This window comes from Oreochromis aureus, linkage group 5 (assembly GCF_013358895.1).
Source record: "Oreochromis aureus strain Israel breed Guangdong linkage group 5, ZZ_aureus, whole genome shotgun sequence".
Classification (NCBI taxonomy): Eukaryota; Metazoa; Chordata; class Actinopteri; order Cichliformes; family Cichlidae; genus Oreochromis; species Oreochromis aureus.
In genome coordinates, this window is record NC_052946.1 from 19258124 (window position 1) to 19278639 (window position 20516).

Genomic DNA, 20516 nt, shown 5'->3' on the forward strand with positions numbered 1-20516 from the left:
TTTTGCTTAATTTTGCTTAATTTTGTCTGATGTTCTTTTTTTCTCTGTAGCAACTGTTGTGTAAATCGCACTGATAACTTCAGTACTTTATTTTTTAATTGTTATTGATTTTTTTGTACATAAGACGCAGCCTTTGTTTTAAAAACACTCTATAATAAATTTGATCCTTGAAAGGAGAATGTATCTTTAATTCTAGCAAGCTGATTGTGACAAAATTTTGGTTTTACCTTAAAACAAATCAGCTTTTTTAGTAAAACCATAGCTTTTGTTTGTGGTGAATTTTAAGGAATAAAACTGATGTTTGTGAAGCTTTATTAAGTAACATTTTGAATAAGAAGAAGTCCCCACTTTTTTTTCCCATCAGCCCTAGTCCTCTTCCATAGAAATGGAGTCTGAGTAAAAATAATAACTTGGCTGTTAAAAAATGTAATTTTTTAAAATTGGTTTAAAGAAACATTTTTTTCAGTGTATTTCAAGAGCCCAAATACCTGAGTTTCTATAGTGTTTTTTTGTAGTCTGACATGTGGTTTACAACAGTGACTTAACACATCTTTTTCAAAATATAACTGCAGTTTGAGTTGCATTAGTTCATGCAGTTGACATTCAAAGAATATACAATTTCATAGACATTCCACTATTTAATGAGAGGCTCAAAGTACATTTAATACCCTTATATTAATGGTCTATTTTCCGGGAAGGTTTGCTTTAGCTCAATAAAGGAATTGATGATAAATATTATGTATTAACAACAAATAAGATTTGAGCCCAAATATCTGCAATGAAACATTTGCTTTGGTTTATTTTATATGAAATGTCACCATTCAAAGAATTCACCTTAGAGAGTCATCACAACTTCACAACCATATTTGGTATGACAATGCAATAAAATAAATAAATACAGAAATAAACAACTGTAAGATCCCAGAGCTTTCATGTCCACCTATTTGCTGTCGGGGTGTATTATCAGCAGTAATATTTATTGACCTGGTTTCATGCAAGTCATGTCATGTTTTTTTAGCTTGACTTGTAGGAGGGTGCACATAAACAATAACATTTGCAGGGCCAACATGTCTGTGGATCTTTGTCTTCAAGCTACATTTATTATGCATGCTGTATATGCACTACCCTGCTCCACTCCTGCACTTCAAAGATACAGGCATAGCTAGAAATGTCACTGAATTTGGAGGTGTTGCAATCTACTATAGCCATGCAAGTCTGCTGACTGAGTTGTTATTGGAAATAAAATGTTTCCATTTCTAATTGAGGTCAAACCTTGTTTTTTTAATAAAGAGGAATCACTAAAGTAAAATTAACAATTGGCATGCAGTGTAAATTATTATGTATTTGAGGCATCTCTTCTGCACTCTCATTTTTATCCAACAGACTGAAAAGCTATGAAAAATAATAAAGCCTGATGTTCTCATCTTTCCACAGAAGTGTCTTTCTTGCCAAATCAAATTTCGATCTGTTCTAGACTCTCTCTCAACTAAAAAATCTCTGATTCAGTCCCTTTCATATTCATGTACAGTGCCAAAGTACTATGGGGAAGAACTCCTACTTACTCACTCTGTGTGATTTTAGTTTACTGTAATGTACTGTAGTGTATTGTAATTCTGTAATGACATTTATGGGAAAAAAGAAAGACTTCATAGGACTCTATGCAGTCGTGTGAAAACAACGCACATCGTGATTCAATACCTTCTATATCAAATTTTAGCAGCAATATTTGAAGTAATCATTTTCTGTATGACTTTGTGAGTCTCTCAGATCATTGAAGGAATTTTGACCCACTCGTTTTTACAGCAGTGCTTCAGTTAATTGAGGACAGTAATGATTTGTTTTATGCACAGGTCTCTTAAGATCCTGGCACAGTATTTCAATCAGGGTGAGGTCTGGACTTGGTCATTGTAAATTTGCTGCTCTGCTTGGGATCATTGTCCTGTCACATGACCCAAAATGGGACAAGCTTTAGCAGTTGGACAGATGGCCAGATCCAGAGGTTTACACGGTAGACTGAATGACTGCAAGTTGCCCAGGTCCTATGGCTGCAAAACAAGCCCAAACTATCATCCCTCCACCACCGTGTGCCACAGTTGATATGCTATGTTTGGTTTTTGCCAAGCATAGTGTTGTGAATTATGCCTAAAGATCTCCACTTTGGATCGATGTGTCCAAAGGAAGTTGTTCCTGGAGTCTTATGGTTTTTTCTTCAGGTGCAACTTTGCAACGCTAAGTTTTGATACCATGTTCTTTTCTAGAGAGAAGAGGCTTCCTCCTGACAACGCTTCCAAACAAGCCATGCTTGTTCAGTCTTTTTCTAATCGTACTGCCATGAACATGCTAAAGGAGGAGGCCTGCAGTCTGAGACAGTTTCTCTAAGCATGGCCTGACCTTTGGCTGAATTTTCAGAGATTCCCACTCCTGAGAAGATTGTGACATTGCGTTAATACACACCTGAATGTGTCAAACCTGCAAACTGCCAAAACCTCTGCTTTTACTGAGGCTTCCTTCCTTCACATGACTGTAGGCTGAAATAAAAAAATAAATAAAACAGATGGTGTTCCAATTTTTAATGTCTCTGCTTTAGTTAATGTAAATTAATTTTCTGACATCATCTCTTTGAGTATGACGAAAAGTACATATTGCTTATTTTACAGCTATAAAAGAATCCACATGGAAATATTGAATTAAAATAAAAATGACTTTATTATTACCATGGATGATCTATGGCTCTTTACTGGTCGTCGGATGCTTTTAACCAAAGACTACTTCACCATTAATCATTATGATTTAGCTAAAATGAAGACAGTGAAGGTGAAAGAAGTTATGATAATTTTGTTCTGGTGTGACTTTCACAATGAGATTATTTGTTCCTGGAGCATTTTCTGTAATTTGTGCATTAATTATAATGGAAGACGAGCCAAGCTGTGCCACGGGAGAGGCTTACGCAACTTATTTTTCAAACGTGCTGCAGCATCTGTTCTTGTTGATACCTAGCGCACTGTAGAGATAAAAGCGTTCCTATAACAGAGGAAGCAAGTGTAGATTTTATTGCCAATTAATTTTTCGTATTCTTTCATTTCTAAGTAACGTGAATAATTTATGAGATCATTAGCATAATTCATTTTTTTGTTGCGCAACACTCCCTTTCTCATCTATTATAGCAAACAAATGCACATTTTTTACTTTTACCCTCTTTTTTACTGGGCCTAGCTGGGATGTGTGCTGTGGTGCTCCCTACATCATTAAATAAAGGAATTCAAGATTGAGTTCAACTAAATTAATATGATTTTCTTTATTCTGTTACTGAATTTAGGGTCAAAATAGCTATGAATATTTGACGTGGCATTACATCTTTAACGCAGGAAGATCTCCAGCTGATCTTATCCCTCATCTACATAACCACAATTTAAATATATCCTCAAGAAATCGTTGATTTGTTAGTAAGAAGTAATTCTAATGAAAAATGTGAACACAGTTGCTTGTTTGACATGTTCTTGTTGAACAAGGTTTTCTCAGGTGGAACAAATTAAATTTTGTTTATGCTCTGCAGTGGAAGCTGCCCGTGAAACACTCTCTGACCAATGGACTAGAAAGCCAATTTCAACGGGAGATGCAATCATATAATTCATGCAAAAATGTGTTCCTCTCACTTAGTTAAAGAGTAATCGACAAACTGCTGACTGCAAACTTACCATGTAAAGCTTATGACACTTTCTGTGCGGCAGAGTCTCCATCGTGTGGCCATTGAATGAACTATAAAATCTGGTTAACGGGCGGCATCATTTTTTAATTTTATATAAACCCACTGCATTGCTGTTGAACTGTGAAAACAAAGATCATCCATCTACAGTATTTGTCATCTGTTCCTCATTCATGGAGAACAGATGTGATCAGAGTTCAGGGAGCTTTTATATATAAATGGGTGACAGGGGGTTGTGTTCTAGGGAACATGTTTCTGGCATCGCTGAGGTTCACTTGTGTCTTTAAAGAACGGTCACTTAAATCATCACTTATTTAATAACGCATTTCAATCCTGATGGGTGTGGTCTCATCCACAATCACAATGCCCCAAACCCTGGAGTATTACAGATCTAAATCACAAAAATTAGATAATTACATGCAATGACTTTCGCAGTCACGAGAGATTTTGGACTGACATGTTTTTAAGAGTTCTCCAATGCACTCATCAAAACACCAAATGTTGGAATATGTTTTTGGAGAAAGTTGTTCATACCTCCAGCAGAGTTTCAGAAACAAGCTGGCCTAACATGTTACTAAAATGCTTTTTTGTTTACTTTAATTTGTCATGCTTTTGCAGAATTAAAAATAATAATAATAAAAAATTATGCACTATGCACACACGGCAATCAAAATCGTACTTGATAAAAGTACCTAAGCAGTTTCTCTAAACACAATGATTATACATTAACATACCGTATTACAGTTCCATGCTGTCCATTATATACTCAGTGCCACATCATTAGTTATATCCTGTTATGACAGGGTTGGACCCCTGTTCTCCTTCCATCTGCTTTTATTATCTGTGGCACACATTTAACGAGGTCCTGGAAACTTTTCTCAAAGATTTTGGTTCATTTTGACATGATAGCATTACAGAGTTGATGTCATCTGACATCAACAAGAAATTTTTCATCAGGGGAAGTGATGCTTACTGGAAATTTTCTCCTTTTCGGCACATTCTCTGTAAACCCTATAGATGGTTGTGTGGGAAAATCCCAGCAGATCATCAGTTTCCTACTTACTCAGACCAGCTCGTCTAGCACCAACAACCACGCCGTGTTCAAATCTGCTGTCTTCCCTATTCTGATGCTCAGTTTGAACTTCAGCAGGTCATCTGGACTCTATCTATACGTTTAAATGCACTGAGATGCTGCCATGTGATTGGCTGATTAGACATTTGTGCTGTACACTTAAACAGGTGTGTCAAACAACATGGTGTATGGATACTGTATAATTGTATAGTGGCTCAGAATTGAATAGAAACTTGTACACTCAAGCTGGAGGTCGTTTTAAGTAGATTTTTTTAAATTGCTGAATAGTTTAATCTGTAACACTAGATCATATTTTCTGAGACAAATGATCAGATATTTGGTTTGCAAAATCTTAATCTAAAAGGCAATTTTAGTCATTTCTATAGTTATATATAATTATAGTAGAATAGTTTGATCCAAATACTAAAGTAATTATTTTTTTAAAGTTGTATGTACCTCAATATTACACTTACAGTAATGTTTAGCCTTGACAAGTTTTCCCAGTAAAGATGTATGGCTATTTGAAGACAGAGAAGACAAACGTCTCTCTGATTACTTTCTTTGTTTTGTTTTTCTTTTCAAGCATCAAAACCAGTGACTCAGAAAGTCTGGATGACAGAGCAATAATGGTTTTTATTTGGACGCAGGAGTTTTCAACATCCAGTCAGTGGCATGATGTACGTTACATCACAGGTTTCAACCCACCAGACACTCACCAACAAACAGCATCACCAGACAAACAATTAAAGAGAAAGTAAACAGCGTGACAGCAACTCACACTCCGGTCCTCCGATGGGGCCTTATTCTGTTCTCAAACTGGGATTTTCTTCTTGATTAATAGCTTGCTGTCTTCTCTTGTCACCAGACAATCAGTGTAACCCATTTAAGCACACATTCCAGAAAAGAAAATGTCAGTGTAACATCACATGTAGGGACAGATGAGAGTGCACCAAGTGCCTTATAACCTCTCATGTAGAGGGTCCATATGAGTCCATCTGGCACCGATGTTTCTTTGAAAGGGAAGGAGCAAAATGGCAAGAATTAAAGGCTCAACCACAGCACAGGCAGTTCACAGGGAAACCCCCCAAAAAGTAAAGGAGATGATTCTACCGAGCTCTGCCAGTAGATTACATATACAGTAGTTCTTATAGCTCCTGATCTTCAGGTCTCACCCAAGCACAGACGAGCAGTTCAATGATTTTATACACAATATAACACTTATGTTGGCCTGACTACTGAGTAGCAAGAGAAAATAAAGATTAAAAAAAGGCAACATCAGTTTATAATAAACATGACAACTAACCACATATCACAGTTAAAAAAGTAAAAAAGTAAAAGTCCAATAAAAATTGATGTTGTGCACAAAAGGCACTCAAATTTTCTGCTCCACTTATAGTCTATAAATAAAAACAAAACAAAAAATAATAATCTAGCTAAATGTGATTTATTCCCCCCCCCCTTTAAATTGAATTGTGTGCTTTCTTCATATTTTAATAACAGAAGCGTTTTGTAACATTAACTTCATATACTGTAGATCAACTGGTGCAAAACTAATAACCAGGACAATAAGATGTTAAAACTAGAAGGATTCATTTAACCATTGCGATGAGCTCTGGATCATAATGCCCATAGAGAGCAATAGCCTCTGCTTGCTTACGCAATACCAGCAGGAACCTGCAGAGGGTGTGAGAGCACTGTGTACATTTAAATGCTATATCAACTTTATTCTGGCTGTACTAGCTCTCTGGTCTTACTAATCCTTCCACCCTGTACTTTTGTATATAGGTAAATAATCTGATAGTCGAAAAGCAAACAATACACCAACAACAAGCGAGTATTTTCTTTTTACATCAGGTGTCTGCATTTGACAGGGAAACTGATTTACATGCGAATAATTTTGTTAGGTTTGATGCATTTTTGTTATTTTGCTTTTGTTCAATCAGGCGTTGTTAGTTCTTGTTCACTTCTGATCTAGCAACAATTATGAGTATCTTAATTCATCACTCTCAACCCACGTAAATACTAAGGCCAGTTACTTAGTCCAATTTTTAATTAAGTTGTGCGTTTCACCAAGCCAAGGCACCACATACCACCGAGTCCCACATTACAGCGCAAGACATGCAGAACAGAGCAGGCTCTTTGGGATGCGGATTACAGGGTCTCTAGATTACAGCTGTCAGGATGACAAGAGGTACAGTAGATATAAATACTTAAATGTTCTTCTTTAGATTTCCTCCAACCAAGAGTACGAGTCTACAATCTGAGTGTAACGGTAACTATAGACAATCTATCATGTAAAAGGCAGAAAGAAGGAGGCCGTTCTGATGACTGTACGTTAACACATCTAGTTCTCCAGCTTTTCTGGGTGAGCACGGCATTTTCAGTGTGAAAGAGGAACCATCAGAAGTTTCACTGTTTCTTTCGTAATACTAAAAATCACCCAAATATGACTTGAACCTGAAAACCTTTTGTGAACTGTGAAGACACTGAAAGATATGTCAAAAACTTATTTTGTATTGTTTCCAGCAGCAATTAGTGGTCTGTAGATCAAATGAGTACCATTTGAACAGTACTATGGTGAATGATGACCTGAACTCCTTTTTTCTTCTTTTTTTTCAGTCAAAATGTTTGAACTTTACTGGAACTGATAAAAAGGTGGTTCAGAATCCTTACAAGTGCCATTCATATCAACCCTTTACGACATTTCATATTAACCTGTACACAAATAACACTTACAAATTACTAGCTATATATTATGTACAAGTTTACCACAGGATTCCTACATTAGTTGGTGCATTATTCTTCTGCATTCCATACACAGCAACTAGAAAAACAAAACATGGAAACAGCCGTGTTACGTCTGTCCACTGTTCAACCATGCATGATGGTAGAGGCTGACTTATTTTACTGTAGTACTGATTAGTAACTTCTAAGACTTCACAGATCATCTTCATGCCAAGATGCTCCATCTTTTGCAGCGATACCCACACGAAAAGTCAATGTATGGTGGCAAGGCATTATTTTTTTTAATATGTGGGCATCTGAATCCTGATTTTAGTTTTTCATTCTTGTGGATCAGAGTTTAAAGTCATATGGATTTCTTAGAATTAGCAAGCTTGTTCACAGATCATTTCATTACAAGTCTCCTTTCAGTGATGCAACTTTCCCTTACTTTCCCCAATCTGTGCATGCAAGAATAAATTTCACTGTTATGTCGCTGAAGATCCAATGTATTATAATACAAACAGAAAGGATGGTTATTTCAAGTAAGTTTGTATTTACAGCCGTAAGGCCTTTGCCCAAAATGGACAAACTGACATATTTTTACGCCTGAACAGCTGCCGATGTGAGGCGTTTTCACATAACAGGAGGGACTGAAAGATCGGCTGGACTGGATATGTTATGGGTAGAAAACCAAATTTCACACAAGTATTGCTTTACTTGCATTCATTGCATCTCTGAAACAAGAACATGGCCACAGAATTTTGTTAAAACTGAGGTATAACTGAAATACACGTATTCCTATACACATTTAGTCTAGTTAAATCAAGTTTCAAAGAGAGCTGAGCTTTATCACACCTCTACAGCTTCTGCCACTGCTTTATCACCATGGTAACATACTTTAGAAGCTTTAGTGGCATCCTTTATATACGAATTAAGTCAAGCAAAAAACAGACAGGAGTATATCTGCATCTGGTTTGCACACATCAACATCTGTTTCCATAAGCTTTTCTCCCACTTGGAAAGCTTCACAGGCCTCTCGCCTACAAGCTTCCACCTTTGCTACATGGTACCAGACTTATCTCCGCCATCACCGGAAATATTCACATTGGAACCTGCAGATGTATTGTTACTCGGAAACATCTTCTCAGTGGGAGTCACGGCTGGACTGCCGACCCCCGAAGAGCTGGAGCTGCTTGAGCGGTGCTGCGTTGGAGGAGGGCGCATCGGTCTCATGGGCGGGGGGCGTAACTGTGCTCCAGCCAGCCGGGCAGAGAGAGCCGGCTTAAAGGTGGTCATCATCTCAGATGTGGAGCTGCTACTGCGCCGCATGGCAGCATCTGGATCACGGATCATAATGGTGTGCAGTGGACTCCCGGGCTCTGAGCTAACTGGATTCTTCATTGGCTCCAGTGTGTCCAAGACAACATCGGGAGCCTGTTTAACGGTGTTTTGGCGCTCCAGCTCCCGCAGCTCATGAAGTGCCGTATTCATAGTCTTTTCTATGTCCTGAAGAGAGGAACAAAGCAGAGAAATCAGAAATAAAACCCAGGACTCCACTGCGTTACCTAAAAAAGTTTTGTTTAACACGGTTTACAAAAAGCTATATCATGTCAAATATATTTATACTTCCATAAAATGGGCTTAAACATACCACTGGTATTGTCCTGTTTATATTCATACTGGGTAAAAAAAAACTCAAGATGGTGGCGCGTGCATCATGCGAGGCTCAGCATCTCTTCTGATTTCGCAAATTAGCTGTGTTGTATATACGTAGCACATCTGTATATTTGTTCATAGTACATCTGTATATCTGCCCGTCTGTATAGCAATACAGATCATCTGTATATTGGTACGTGTATATACACATCAGTACATCTGTACATTTGTCCATAGTACATCTGTATAGCAATATAAACATCGGTATACTTAACTTATTTGCACATAATCTGTTCATAACTATTCCCACCTTTTATATCCCACCTTCCCTTATCTGTATTTAATCTGCTCCTCTTGCACTTACTGCTCTTGCACTTCTGATTAGATGCAAACTGCATTTCGTTACCCTGTATTTATACACGTGTAATGACAATAAAGTTGAATCCTAATACTAATCCTAACTTTATTAGTTATTCAAAACCCTTTGAAACACTGACCCTTCCTAAATTCTAAAGCAAGCTTATTTATGCACTGGTTAGCAAGTGAAGAGAACCTGGATCAAGGCCAGCAGTGTGCTCTAGCTTCGGTTTTAGAGATACAGGTCTACGTTAGTGCAACAATATCAAACATGGATGTTGGCTACAGTGATGTCATCCATTGTGAAGTATCAGTACCTATCAGGAAGTATCAATCTTTTCCGCCGACGCCATCTTGCTAGCAAAAACTAGATATGATGAGGATTAGTGGGTCTGACTGAGAAACCGCATGCTAGTTGGCTAACAACTTGTGATTAACAAGTGATTAACAACTCCTTAACCAATGAGCTTGTGGTTTCATACCACAAATAATCCTCCATTTTGAAAGATGGCATAATGAAGAACAGACCTAATTTTTTTCCCAACATGAGCCAAAGTGAGTGACTGAGCCCATAAATTCAGAAGAAAAGTGTTCACTGGTTAGGACAGAAAGCCTTTTTCTTATAGACTTCTATAATAGCAAATCTAAGCTATTGCCATCTGGTGACTGTCAGACAGAAACAGGTTTAATGCACTTTGGCATTGGCTTCAATTTTTCTAACCAGGTAGTTATGTCCATGTTTTATACTGTATACCGTCACGTCTCCTGCTCTCAGACAGGCTTCCCTGTCAACCGTTCTCACTTGCACCCTATTAATGTATGAGACAAGAGACATACTCTGTAAATTAAAATGTAAAACTGTTTATTTCAGTCTTACCTCTGCCAGAGCCTCAGTGTCTAGTGATTTGTGGTCCCCCAGGCTGCTGTGACGAGTGGTCCCTGGCACTGGTCTCAGTGGGTGGCCCTCAGGATAGCCCTTCCTATCTGGATAGTTTATGCTTCCTGCACTGCCAAAGGTACCAAGGCGCCTTTTTTCTGGGCTCTCCATGCGACCTTTGCTGATGGATACCTTGTGAGGGCTGCTAGGACAGGCTGCAGCCCGTGGTGGAGTGTCAGGCACTCTTGTTGGGCTCTGGGTGTCTGTTCGGCGACGCGGGATTGCTGCTCCATCAGATCGCAACCTGACCCTGCAGACATGGATCAGATCATATCAACTGTCAAGAAAATGTCTCAACATTACAAACACTTGAAAAATGAAAGGCGTTTATTTTTAAATGTACCTCCCCATGACTCCTCCAAAGTTGTAATCCGGTGATTGCTCGCATGGTGATGGGACATCATTTTTGGATGAACCCTTATCTTCCAGCAACGGTCCACTGCTGGCTTCACTATCTGCTTTCTGGCTGAGGTTATCTGAGAACGCATCATCTCTGAAAGAGCAGATTCAGGTGCACTAAGAATAAGCTATGCATGCAGACTAGAACAAATATAAAGGGCTTGCAGTACTTAACACAAGATAAAGAACTACTAAAGCTCAGTCTGTTGGCACGTACAGGTCTTGCACTACGATGTACTGATGAGGGATGAGGCCATCCACGCCATTGTGACGGCCTTCCCACCAGTCTTCAGATGCTCTGTGATACAGAAGCAGGGAGGCTCCCTTCTTGAAGGACAGCTCCCTGGGACTGCGTCCCACATAGTCAAATTTGGCAATGGCCTCAATCTGTTCCACTTCTGAAAGAAACAAATAAGAAAAGAAGCATAAAAAAACATATCAATGTGGACACAGCATGATTAGTCATAACACAAGACAGACAGCACTGTGTAAGCTGTATCTCATAGCTCTTTTTTCTGTGGTAAATCCCTCAAACGGGCACGTTTCCTTTATATCAACTTTATAACTTGTGTATGTGGGCTGTAAAAATACAAACTGAAGCACACACTATGTTTTCTAACATTTCTTGGTTGCTTCAATAGTAATTGAACTGGAGAGTTTGATTTGATTTGAAAGGTGGATTTCAAAAGGCCAGTAGGGGTCAGGTAGAGTTCACTGTATGTTGAACAGGAATCATCTATGAGCCAGAAAACCTGCAAGTGTAGTTTTATTTTGAAAACCCATTAGAGGTGTGTCTGGGTGTTACAGAAGAGAGCACAAGACAAAGTTGAAAAGCAGCTTTGTTCATGTTTTATTTCAACTATAAGGACACTTTCATTGCAGCACGTGTAAGAACTATATTTTTATTTCTTAAATTAAACCTGCAGCATTGCCAGAGGAGACAAACTGCAAAAACACAGCACTTCACTCCCAATACTAAGGCCAGCAGGAGAATAACCTGCATCAGGAAACCAGCCTTTGGTCTTACAAGTAAGAAAAGTACCAAAAGAGCCAACAACACAGATGAATGTCACAGATAGCTGTTGTCACCAAGAGGAGATATGATTCTCTGTTTTACCTGTGTTTTGGCTTTCTTGCCTGCCCTGATTATGGATTCAAAGCTTAGTGGGACTGAGGAAATCCTACACAAAGGAGAAAGTCTCAGGAGAGTTGCTGACTAATGCTGAACAAAGAACAAGCATGAGAGCAGGGGGTGGGGTGGCCAGACACACACACACATGGATCAAAGAGGCAGTGCTGCATGCCAATACTGTTTACTCAACTTGCCTTCAGCTTCAAACATCACTTAAGCTCTTGTGATCAGAAGCCGCTGCAGCTCAAACCTCGCTCACCTCTCAGTCAAAAGCACTTAATAAAAAAGGTCAGGCTATATTTAAGACTTTCTGATTCACAAAGAATTCTAAAATCCCACATATATATTCTTATATGTCTTATATGACATGACTATTATATGTTATAAACATGTTTAAAATGTGAATTGCATAGCAAACGACCAGTATATCTGTTTTTTTTAAATAGTTGTCTCAGGAGCATTAGAATGATAGTTAACCACAACAAGTCTAAAATAACAATCTATGTGAGAGAATGATAACATTATGCTGAAGTTCTGAATTTAACTACAGACATAAGACCACAGTTCAGATGGCCACTGACACCAGAGCTAAATGAAAACAACAGCTCTGCTCTTTGAAGCTGCAGAGGCATAGAGGTAGCCTGACCGCTTACAGCGGTTTGCAAGCCTTCACTGGCCCTTATTTCTTTGCTTTGCTACAAAAATGGAAAAAAGGTGCAGCAATTTATTGAAAAATGCAAACATGCATGGAGATATAGTGTATAAAGCAAGAACAGAGCTTAAAGGTCAATATTTGATTTGACCACCTTTACTCTTCAGCACAGCCTGAACTCTCTTATTGTAAATTCTCTTTAGGTAGTCTTCAGAAACAGATCTCCAGGGTTCTTGATGGACATGCAAAGCTCTTCTTTGGATTTTGGCTGTCTTTTGTTCTGTTCTCTGTCATGATGATCCCACACTGCTTCAATAATGTGAAGGTCCAGGCTCTGGGGAGGCCAATCTATGACTGATGGCGTTCCACTGGTGTTTTTCTATCCAGACAGGTTTTTACTGCATTGGCAGTGTGTTTGGGATCATAACCATGCTGAAAAATGACGCTGTTGCCAATCAGACTTTTTCCAGATGGTATTGCACGGTGGATCAAAATCTGTTGGTACTTTCTAGTTTTCATAATCCCCGAACACCATCAGTAGAAATGTAGCCTCAAACCATGACAGAGCCTCCACCGTGTTTTACATACGGCTATAGACACTCACTGTTGTACCTCTCTATACTGATGACAGTCTTTCTTTTTTAGTATTTTTTTTGTGGATTTGTCATTCCACAAGACCCCTTGTCACTGATTTTTAGTCCAGTTCTTGTGTAATGTGGCATAGCTCAGCTTTTTCTCCCTGTCTTTGTTCCTTAAGAATGGTTTCTTGATAGTCTTTCACAACAATAACGCAGATGTTCAGCAGGAGGATAATTTTTAGTTGGCACACAGCAGTAAACAAAACGCTGAATAGGCTGATGGGTATTCTCCTAGTTATAAAGGTATTGGGTCCTAAAGCCTATTATAGTAATTCAAGTGGTGGCCTGTTACTGTTGGTCAGTGGGAGAAAAATTGTTACAAGGCCTTTAATTTAAAAAAAAAAAAAGGATGTGACTAACCCTCATCACTGGTGTGTGGTTCTGTCCCATTATCAGCCTCATCAATGGTTCCTGGTTCACTGTGTGGACTGTCACTAGAGAAACAAAAAGAGACCAGAAAGACATTAATATGTAGACAAAGAAATATGAAAAAATCATGTTTGTACAGTGATGTTGTTAATTTACTGTCACAATTCAGCCTTAAAATCAATGCAAAACAGAGCTGAACACGCTATAGTATCACATAATTACACACTGTACCACAATACCTACCAATACTCTTCGCCCCCGGTCATGCACTTCTCATAGACTGGGCCATCCAGCTCTCGTTGACTTGGAAAGATGACTTCATTGTGGCTAATTATAGTTTTGATGAGTTCGTTAACATGAGCTTGACATGCTACAGGATCCTGGCCATCTGGGATGGGCATCAGAGTTGGACCAAAGCAGATAGCTAAATTGTACGGATCCATCATGTTCTCGTCGCTGTACTGTGAAAGACTGACGGACGGCACAGGACAGAAGTCACAATTTTTGTTATGTATGCAAACTGTACATCTATTTAGCTAAAACCTTATTGATAACCAAACAACATAAATATGTGCTAATCTGATTATTCCGATTCATCAGTCCATTTAGAAATGGTTCAATTTCTCTTCCTATTTTATTTATATTGACAGAATTTGCAGTAGCAGATAAATATCTTAGGGAGTCACTGGCTTCACCTGATTTCAGTCCTTATGTACAGTCATCACTGCAGCTTGCTTAAAAACATTTTGATCAGTCAACCTCTCCAAGAAATCAACTTACACCGCACAGCCCACTCTTAATAACGAAATCATCGAGTCATCAAGAGGAAATCATCAAGAGGAAGCCATAATAAATGTCTACTTGAAGATTGTACTTAAGCTGAGGTTGAGCAGCATCATTGCAGTTCATGTGGCTCCAACAAATATGACAATTAAATCAGCTAAATCCAGTAAAAGGAGCACAGATAACATCTATTATCAGAAGAAAGGTTTTTTATTCCAATATGGAAACCTATAAATAACTTCTAAAACACTGATATAGTAATAAATACCATGTCTTATTTTAAATACACTTTTGTTTTGTCTATACTTTTTTCCATATTGTATGCCTATTCTGTAATTTTCATATTAGTAAAGGTGTAAGATTCAGTGTCATATCCTGGTGATTAAACAACCGCCGAACTCATCTTTTTACATTGTTTTGGGAGACCCAAGGCAGTGAAATGTGAGACTCACTGGTTAAGGAACGCAAAAAGATATCTCATGACGATTATGATGGTCCGAGGAAGAGTGACAATAATCTGCTGGATGTGATGTGCTCTCTCAGCTTCAGACTCCAGCTCTGAAACACAGAAACAGAGACGTTTAAAGATGCTGCACTGAAAAAAAACAGAGAGACACAAACTGCGGCTACAGTGCCAAAGCAAAAGGTGGTGGAGATTCCGAAAATGGCTATTTGACAATTTAATATGCCCCCTCATGCCTTTCACCAGACCCCAAAGCCAAAGTGAGTGATCACATTATTTGAAACAGTGGAGAAATTATCCTGTGGTGAACTTGCACATGCCACAGTTATGTGGCCTGCACCCCAAAGCGGAAAGCGCTGGTGTTACTGTAAGACTGCTTCCACGTGCAGCACGGCATGACTTTCTCTAGTCCAATAAAGCTACACATCTACCTATAACTGTGTTTTCTCTTTTCTGTGAAGGTCATTGAAAAACGCTTGAAACAAGGTCTGTTAACTCACTGATAGTAGAGATGAAGTCCAGGAAACGCTCCTTTGGGAAGAGCGGGTTCTCGAGTCCTCTGAAGTACAGCTTCAGGACGCCTGCCACTGAGTTAATATCATGCTCATTCTGATCATCAATCAAGGGATCCTCACCTAATTAAGAAACACACGAGTGCTTTCAGCGGCAGCATTTGTTGAACTGAAAAACGTATCAAGGTAGTTCATCCCACAGATCATGTTGAAATATTGACTAACCTCTCTCAAATGAGTTTTTAATATCATTGACCTCCACCTGCGATCCTGGCACACGAAATATGCCTTGCTGCTGCAAACCTGAAAGAAATACAACCCAGAATTTCCCGAATTAGAGTTATGCTAGCTGCCATTAGCTCCAAAACCACTGCCAGCTTGTTTGAAAGCCCACTGGAAACACATAACACAGAGCTGGAAATGTAATCTAGTCATAAAGGGAGATGCGTATTTTTCCAGCAGAGGGCCCCTCAGTGAGTCTGCACCATATGGTTCCAGTTAGAGGGTTCTAATCAGTTTTCTGTAGTTTCATTAGGTCCAGATCCAGGGGAAAGGCCTGCAGGCTAAACCAACAAGCTGAAGACAGATGTGAAAGGTAGACAGGGAGGAGTTATGGGGGCAGGGGGGTGGCTGAAGTTACTAAACAAAGACCAATGGGACTTTCAAAACTCTCAGTGTGTGACCTATTGTTATGAGCCCTTCAAATCACTGGTAAGCAGCTGAGCGCTGCGGTGGCGAGCAGAGCAAGCTTCTACCAGCAGCTATTTGTGAAAATAGACTGCTGATGTCTCTTCTTGTAAGTCTAAACAAGTTTTCAAAGGACTTTACAGTTCACTCTCGTTATTTTTGCCCCATCACGCAGAAAGGCTTGGTGAAAGACTTACCGTATAGATTGATGTATCTGATACAGCTTTCAACAACAAGTGGAATTGGTTGACCTGAATCCTGAAAAGAAAAGAAATGAATACATTATGAATTTTTGCTTTTATAGGGATATAAGGGCTATATATATATGTAAGAATTAAACATACAATATTAACCTTGCAATATACAGGTATATAACATAGTATAATAACAAGAAGCAAAACATGACAAGACAGAAGCAGTCTAATACCGAAAACTGCACAAACAGTTGTGAAGATTTATAGCATGCGGGTAGAGCAGAAGCAGCAGCAAATAAATGGCTACTATTAGTTCGGGAGTTTTAGTTTGTCATGTTCCCTGACTATAGCAGTACCTGAATGCGGGCGCGGGCATTCCTTCTTCCTCTGGGACAGAAAGCAGCAAAGCACAGAAGAAGAAGAGGAAGAAGGGGCAACAAAAAGAAAGGTTAGAAAAGCTCAACTGAGTCCTTTGAAAGTTAAAAGCAAATTACAGGGACTGGTCATAGGACAGCTACAGAAATGCAGTAAGGATTGGGCGCAGTGAGGGACAAAGCAGACATACTGCTGACTCCTGCCTCAGTCCAAAAAACATGAAAAGAAAAAAAGCCAGAGATGGTAAATTGTTCTGGAAGGGAATAAAGAGACAGCTGACTGCCGCTCTGTCTGTCTGCACCGGCAGAACCGTGGAAGGAAGGAAACGGATTAGAGGTTAAACAGAGGCGTTATATCATGATCAAGGGCAGCTGGAAGAGGGAGGAACAGAAGGCTAAAGAGGAAGAGAATGAGAGCGAAGGCTCTAGCTGCCTTCCCCTCCTGCTCCACAGGGACCGCTCGGTCATACACCACCACTAGAGGGTACCTTGATGAATGCCTCCATATTGCCGTTAAACAGCTTATGGTTATACACGGAGCGTGGCCTAGGCTTCCGCATTTTCTGTGGTTTAGGGGGAAGGGTGGGGGGCCTGGAAATAACGGACAAAAGGAGAAAAACAAACAAAACAAAAGACCACATTGTGTGAAACTATAGAAAAAATGTGGTTCAAAAGCAGGTATTAAAAATCTGGCTCTAAAACAGAGCTTTATCATCTGTTTGATTGTGGTAATACAAACCAAGCGGTAGAGTTAAAAAAAAGGGCTTGAATGCAATTTCCGTTTAATTGCTAACAATGAATTTGGAAGACCAAGACTGGAGTATAAACTTTTTTAAAAAATGCTTAAGTGCAAGTAAGAGAGAAGTAATTAAATTTCCACAGTTTATAGTTAATAAAAATACAGACCTAGAAAACCAAATGTGACATGTGATTATACATCCAACTGAATGCCTTTTGCATCATCTTTAATATTATGTGAACACTGATGAAAATGACACAAATTGTTTTCCATGTCATTTTATTAAGAACATACTAAAGGACAAACTAAACTAAAGGAAAATCCTGAGCCCTCAATTCCCCGTAGTGGTGAGGGATCTTTCCCTCCTATAAGGAAGGATCACTGCAAATCAGCACAAAGTTGTTTTTGTCCTGATCCGACTGATCTCTTCCGATATGAAAGTGCCCCATTCATGTGGCATGAGGGGTCACCGAAGTGTGATGAGTGTAAAAGTACAAAAGCGAGCTTCACAGTATGCAAAACCTTAACACCAATGCATCATCTTCAAAGCACAAAATGAGGGAATATGTTTTAGAAGAGTGGTATTCTCTCTGTTAGAGTTACTGAGTAGCTGTTTAGATATTGGATTTTCCTTTAATTTGTCATCTGTCATTAAAAAAATCATCAAAATGCAAAATCTGTTACATCCATTCACATAAATTACAAAATCATATATGGCCACAATATACCCACAGAAAGATGGAAACAACCTTTTGGGTAAGTTCAGCAAGATGCAAAGAAATATTATTTTAATATTTATAACAATAAACTATATGTTTAAAAAAAGCAACTTGTACCTTTTTTGCATATGTTAAATACTTTCATGACTACATAATACACACAGACATGTCATTTATTTTTCTGGTAGGAATTCGTTAAAAACATGTTTTTATAGTTCCATTAACCTTTTTTTTCTTTTTCTTTCTTTTCTAAAGATGAATTAAATATCTTGAATTCTGAAATGAGTGGAATAAGCAGGTGTTTTGTGGCAGAGAGTCAGGGATTAGAAGCAGCTCACTTCAAGTGCAAGCTTACCTTGTTGTTCCGCACTCAGCTCTTTCCCCTGCGAAGGAAACACACACACACACACACACACACACACACACACACACACACACACACACACACACACACACACACACACACACACACACACACACACTCACATGAGGGAGATGTTATATACTGGTTTCTTCCTGGTACACATTATACAGACTCCAGTCAGTGTCCAGCCTCACTAAAGGGATTCATGACAAACAACATCGCCATTGAGGGCTGGGTGAATAAAATGGTGCTAACACCATTCACTGAAAAAGCTCCTGAGCAGTCGTAGCTAAAGCCTCAGGGGAGCCAGAGGGCCCTAAAGGGTTACAGAGCAGAGAAATGAGGGTGGCAGCTGCAGTGTTTGTATGGTGGGTAGGGAGGGGTCCTTCAGTATTGAGACTGAACAATGTCTTTGCTGGCTCACTGAGCCTTTTGTTATAGGTTTTTAACCACACATGCGTATGCTTATCCTTGCATTCTGATAAACCTCAGAACAGGAGATATCATTTAAAGAAGTATTTAAAAAGAGAAGGATAACAATGGCATCAATGAGAGCATTATTTATTTATTCTACATTTACTCTGACTAACAAAGGAAGAAAGAGTGAAGGCTAACTCATTGCTAGCAGGTTTTTAGAGCATTAAAGTGAGGAACCAACAGTTAGTCTGGTATGAAATCATTCCACTGAGTGATAGACCTCGCTACCTTTGAGCAACCTTGGAATAACAGAGCAAGCATTCCTCGCTCAAGCATGAGCGAGAAACTCTAAATTGATTTTTGATTCCTCTGTGACATATCTATTCTGAAAAATAAAAAAAAAGTGACAAGAACAAATCATATTTTACAGAACAAGGAAATTGGTGAGTCTTTATCTGGAAAAGAAGGGCTGGCAGATGTCCCAGCACAATCTTGCCTAGTGCCAACACTTGACATTATGTTTTTATTAATACATGCAGCAAGATGTAAACGCCATGTGGCACTCACCAGTCTCATCTCGTTCCCCTCTGTCATGCTCCCACGCAAGCGCGCATACACAAACATACACAAACGCGCAAGTCTTGGGTGTGAAGCAACGAGCTAATGAGCACGACTCGGCCCTGATTGATCACCTGAATAATTAAACATGGGTGGTACCTGGAGGCGCCATATGCTCTGCTCATACATTCTCTCAGCTGTGACACCACGGACATTGAATGATAATGTGATTGTTTATGGGTATAAGAGTGTGCAGATGATTGCTTGCCACATGACTTGAATGTAATCACAGGAACAATCTCAGGTCCTGAAAATATAATAAATGCTTAAATAATGAATATAACCTGAATATAAGTGTGAAAATCTATGCATGGACGACTCAAGGCCTCAGCTGGCTGCACCTTGTGTCCTTTCCTATTAGTTGAACCCCTGGTGCAGGAGCAGCTGCAGATATGGGCCTCAGTTTGGTCCTGCTGATTGATTGGGCATAAACTGTTCACAGCCGAGGTGACAAGGGGACCCTTGGGGAAGAGGGGGAGCCAAGAAAACCTCTCTCTTGCAGCCTGGAAATAGAACCCCCCCCTGCGGCTACACCATACAGAGACTAACCGGATAATACTTTAACCACTGGAGCTAAATAGAAAGTGGAATAAATACCTCAAAGTGGATATGGTCTGCTCTTTGGGGTGGTACTTTTCTATCTGAATATCAGCTCTTACTCCCTCTGCTATCTTTAAAAAAAGTATCTGGTGTCTTTGTGAACTCTGATACCTTGCTTCGTGATAGCTGCACCACTATAAGCCCGAAGTCAACAGTTTTCTCAGTTTTCTGTTCATGCACATGCCATTACCAGACACCAAAGAGAAATCAAGAGAAAGGGATTCTTACCTTCCCCCAGTGTCTGCTTCAGCAAGTCATGCTTGGCCTGCAGCTTAATGATGAGGTTACTACCATTCAGGTATTCTTTGAATTTCTAGATGGAGATGTGAAGAAACATTTCAGTGCCACTGAAATCAGCTTAAATGCTTTTTCCTCTGCTCAGCTGATAACTGATGGCTTTATTTTGA

At 39.2% G+C, this 20516-nt stretch overlaps 1 protein-coding gene across 2 annotated transcripts in view; it reads right to left on the bottom strand.

Moving 5' to 3' along the window:
• Positions 1–5388: 5388 nt before the first annotated feature.
• srgap3 (SLIT-ROBO Rho GTPase activating protein 3) overlaps positions 5389–20516 on the bottom strand; it is a 58515-nt gene continuing 43387 nt past the window's right edge. Inside the window, exons 10-22 of one of the 2 annotated variants that reach the window (XM_039612402.1) lie at positions 20338–20422; positions 18466–18493; positions 16635–16665; positions 16282–16342; positions 15623–15700; positions 15386–15520; positions 14875–14980; positions 13883–14110; positions 13631–13704; positions 11066–11246; positions 10793–10942; positions 10390–10699; positions 5389–9005 (exon numbers count right to left, since the gene is read on the bottom strand). In XM_039612402.1, coding sequence (XP_039468336.1) covers positions 8559–9005; positions 10390–10699; positions 10793–10942; positions 11066–11246; positions 13631–13704; positions 13883–14110; positions 14875–14980; positions 15386–15520; positions 15623–15700; positions 16282–16342; positions 16635–16665; positions 18466–18493; positions 20338–20422 — 1914 coding nt within the window. In that variant the 3' untranslated portion in view covers positions 5389–8558. Of the gene's footprint in view, positions 9006–10389; positions 10700–10792; positions 10943–11065; positions 11247–13630; positions 13705–13882; positions 14111–14874; positions 14981–15385; positions 15521–15622; positions 15701–16281; positions 16343–16634; positions 16666–17140; positions 17244–18465; positions 18494–20337; positions 20423–20516 lie in introns of both variants that reach the window. The other variant, XM_031757110.2, reaches the window with a different exon arrangement.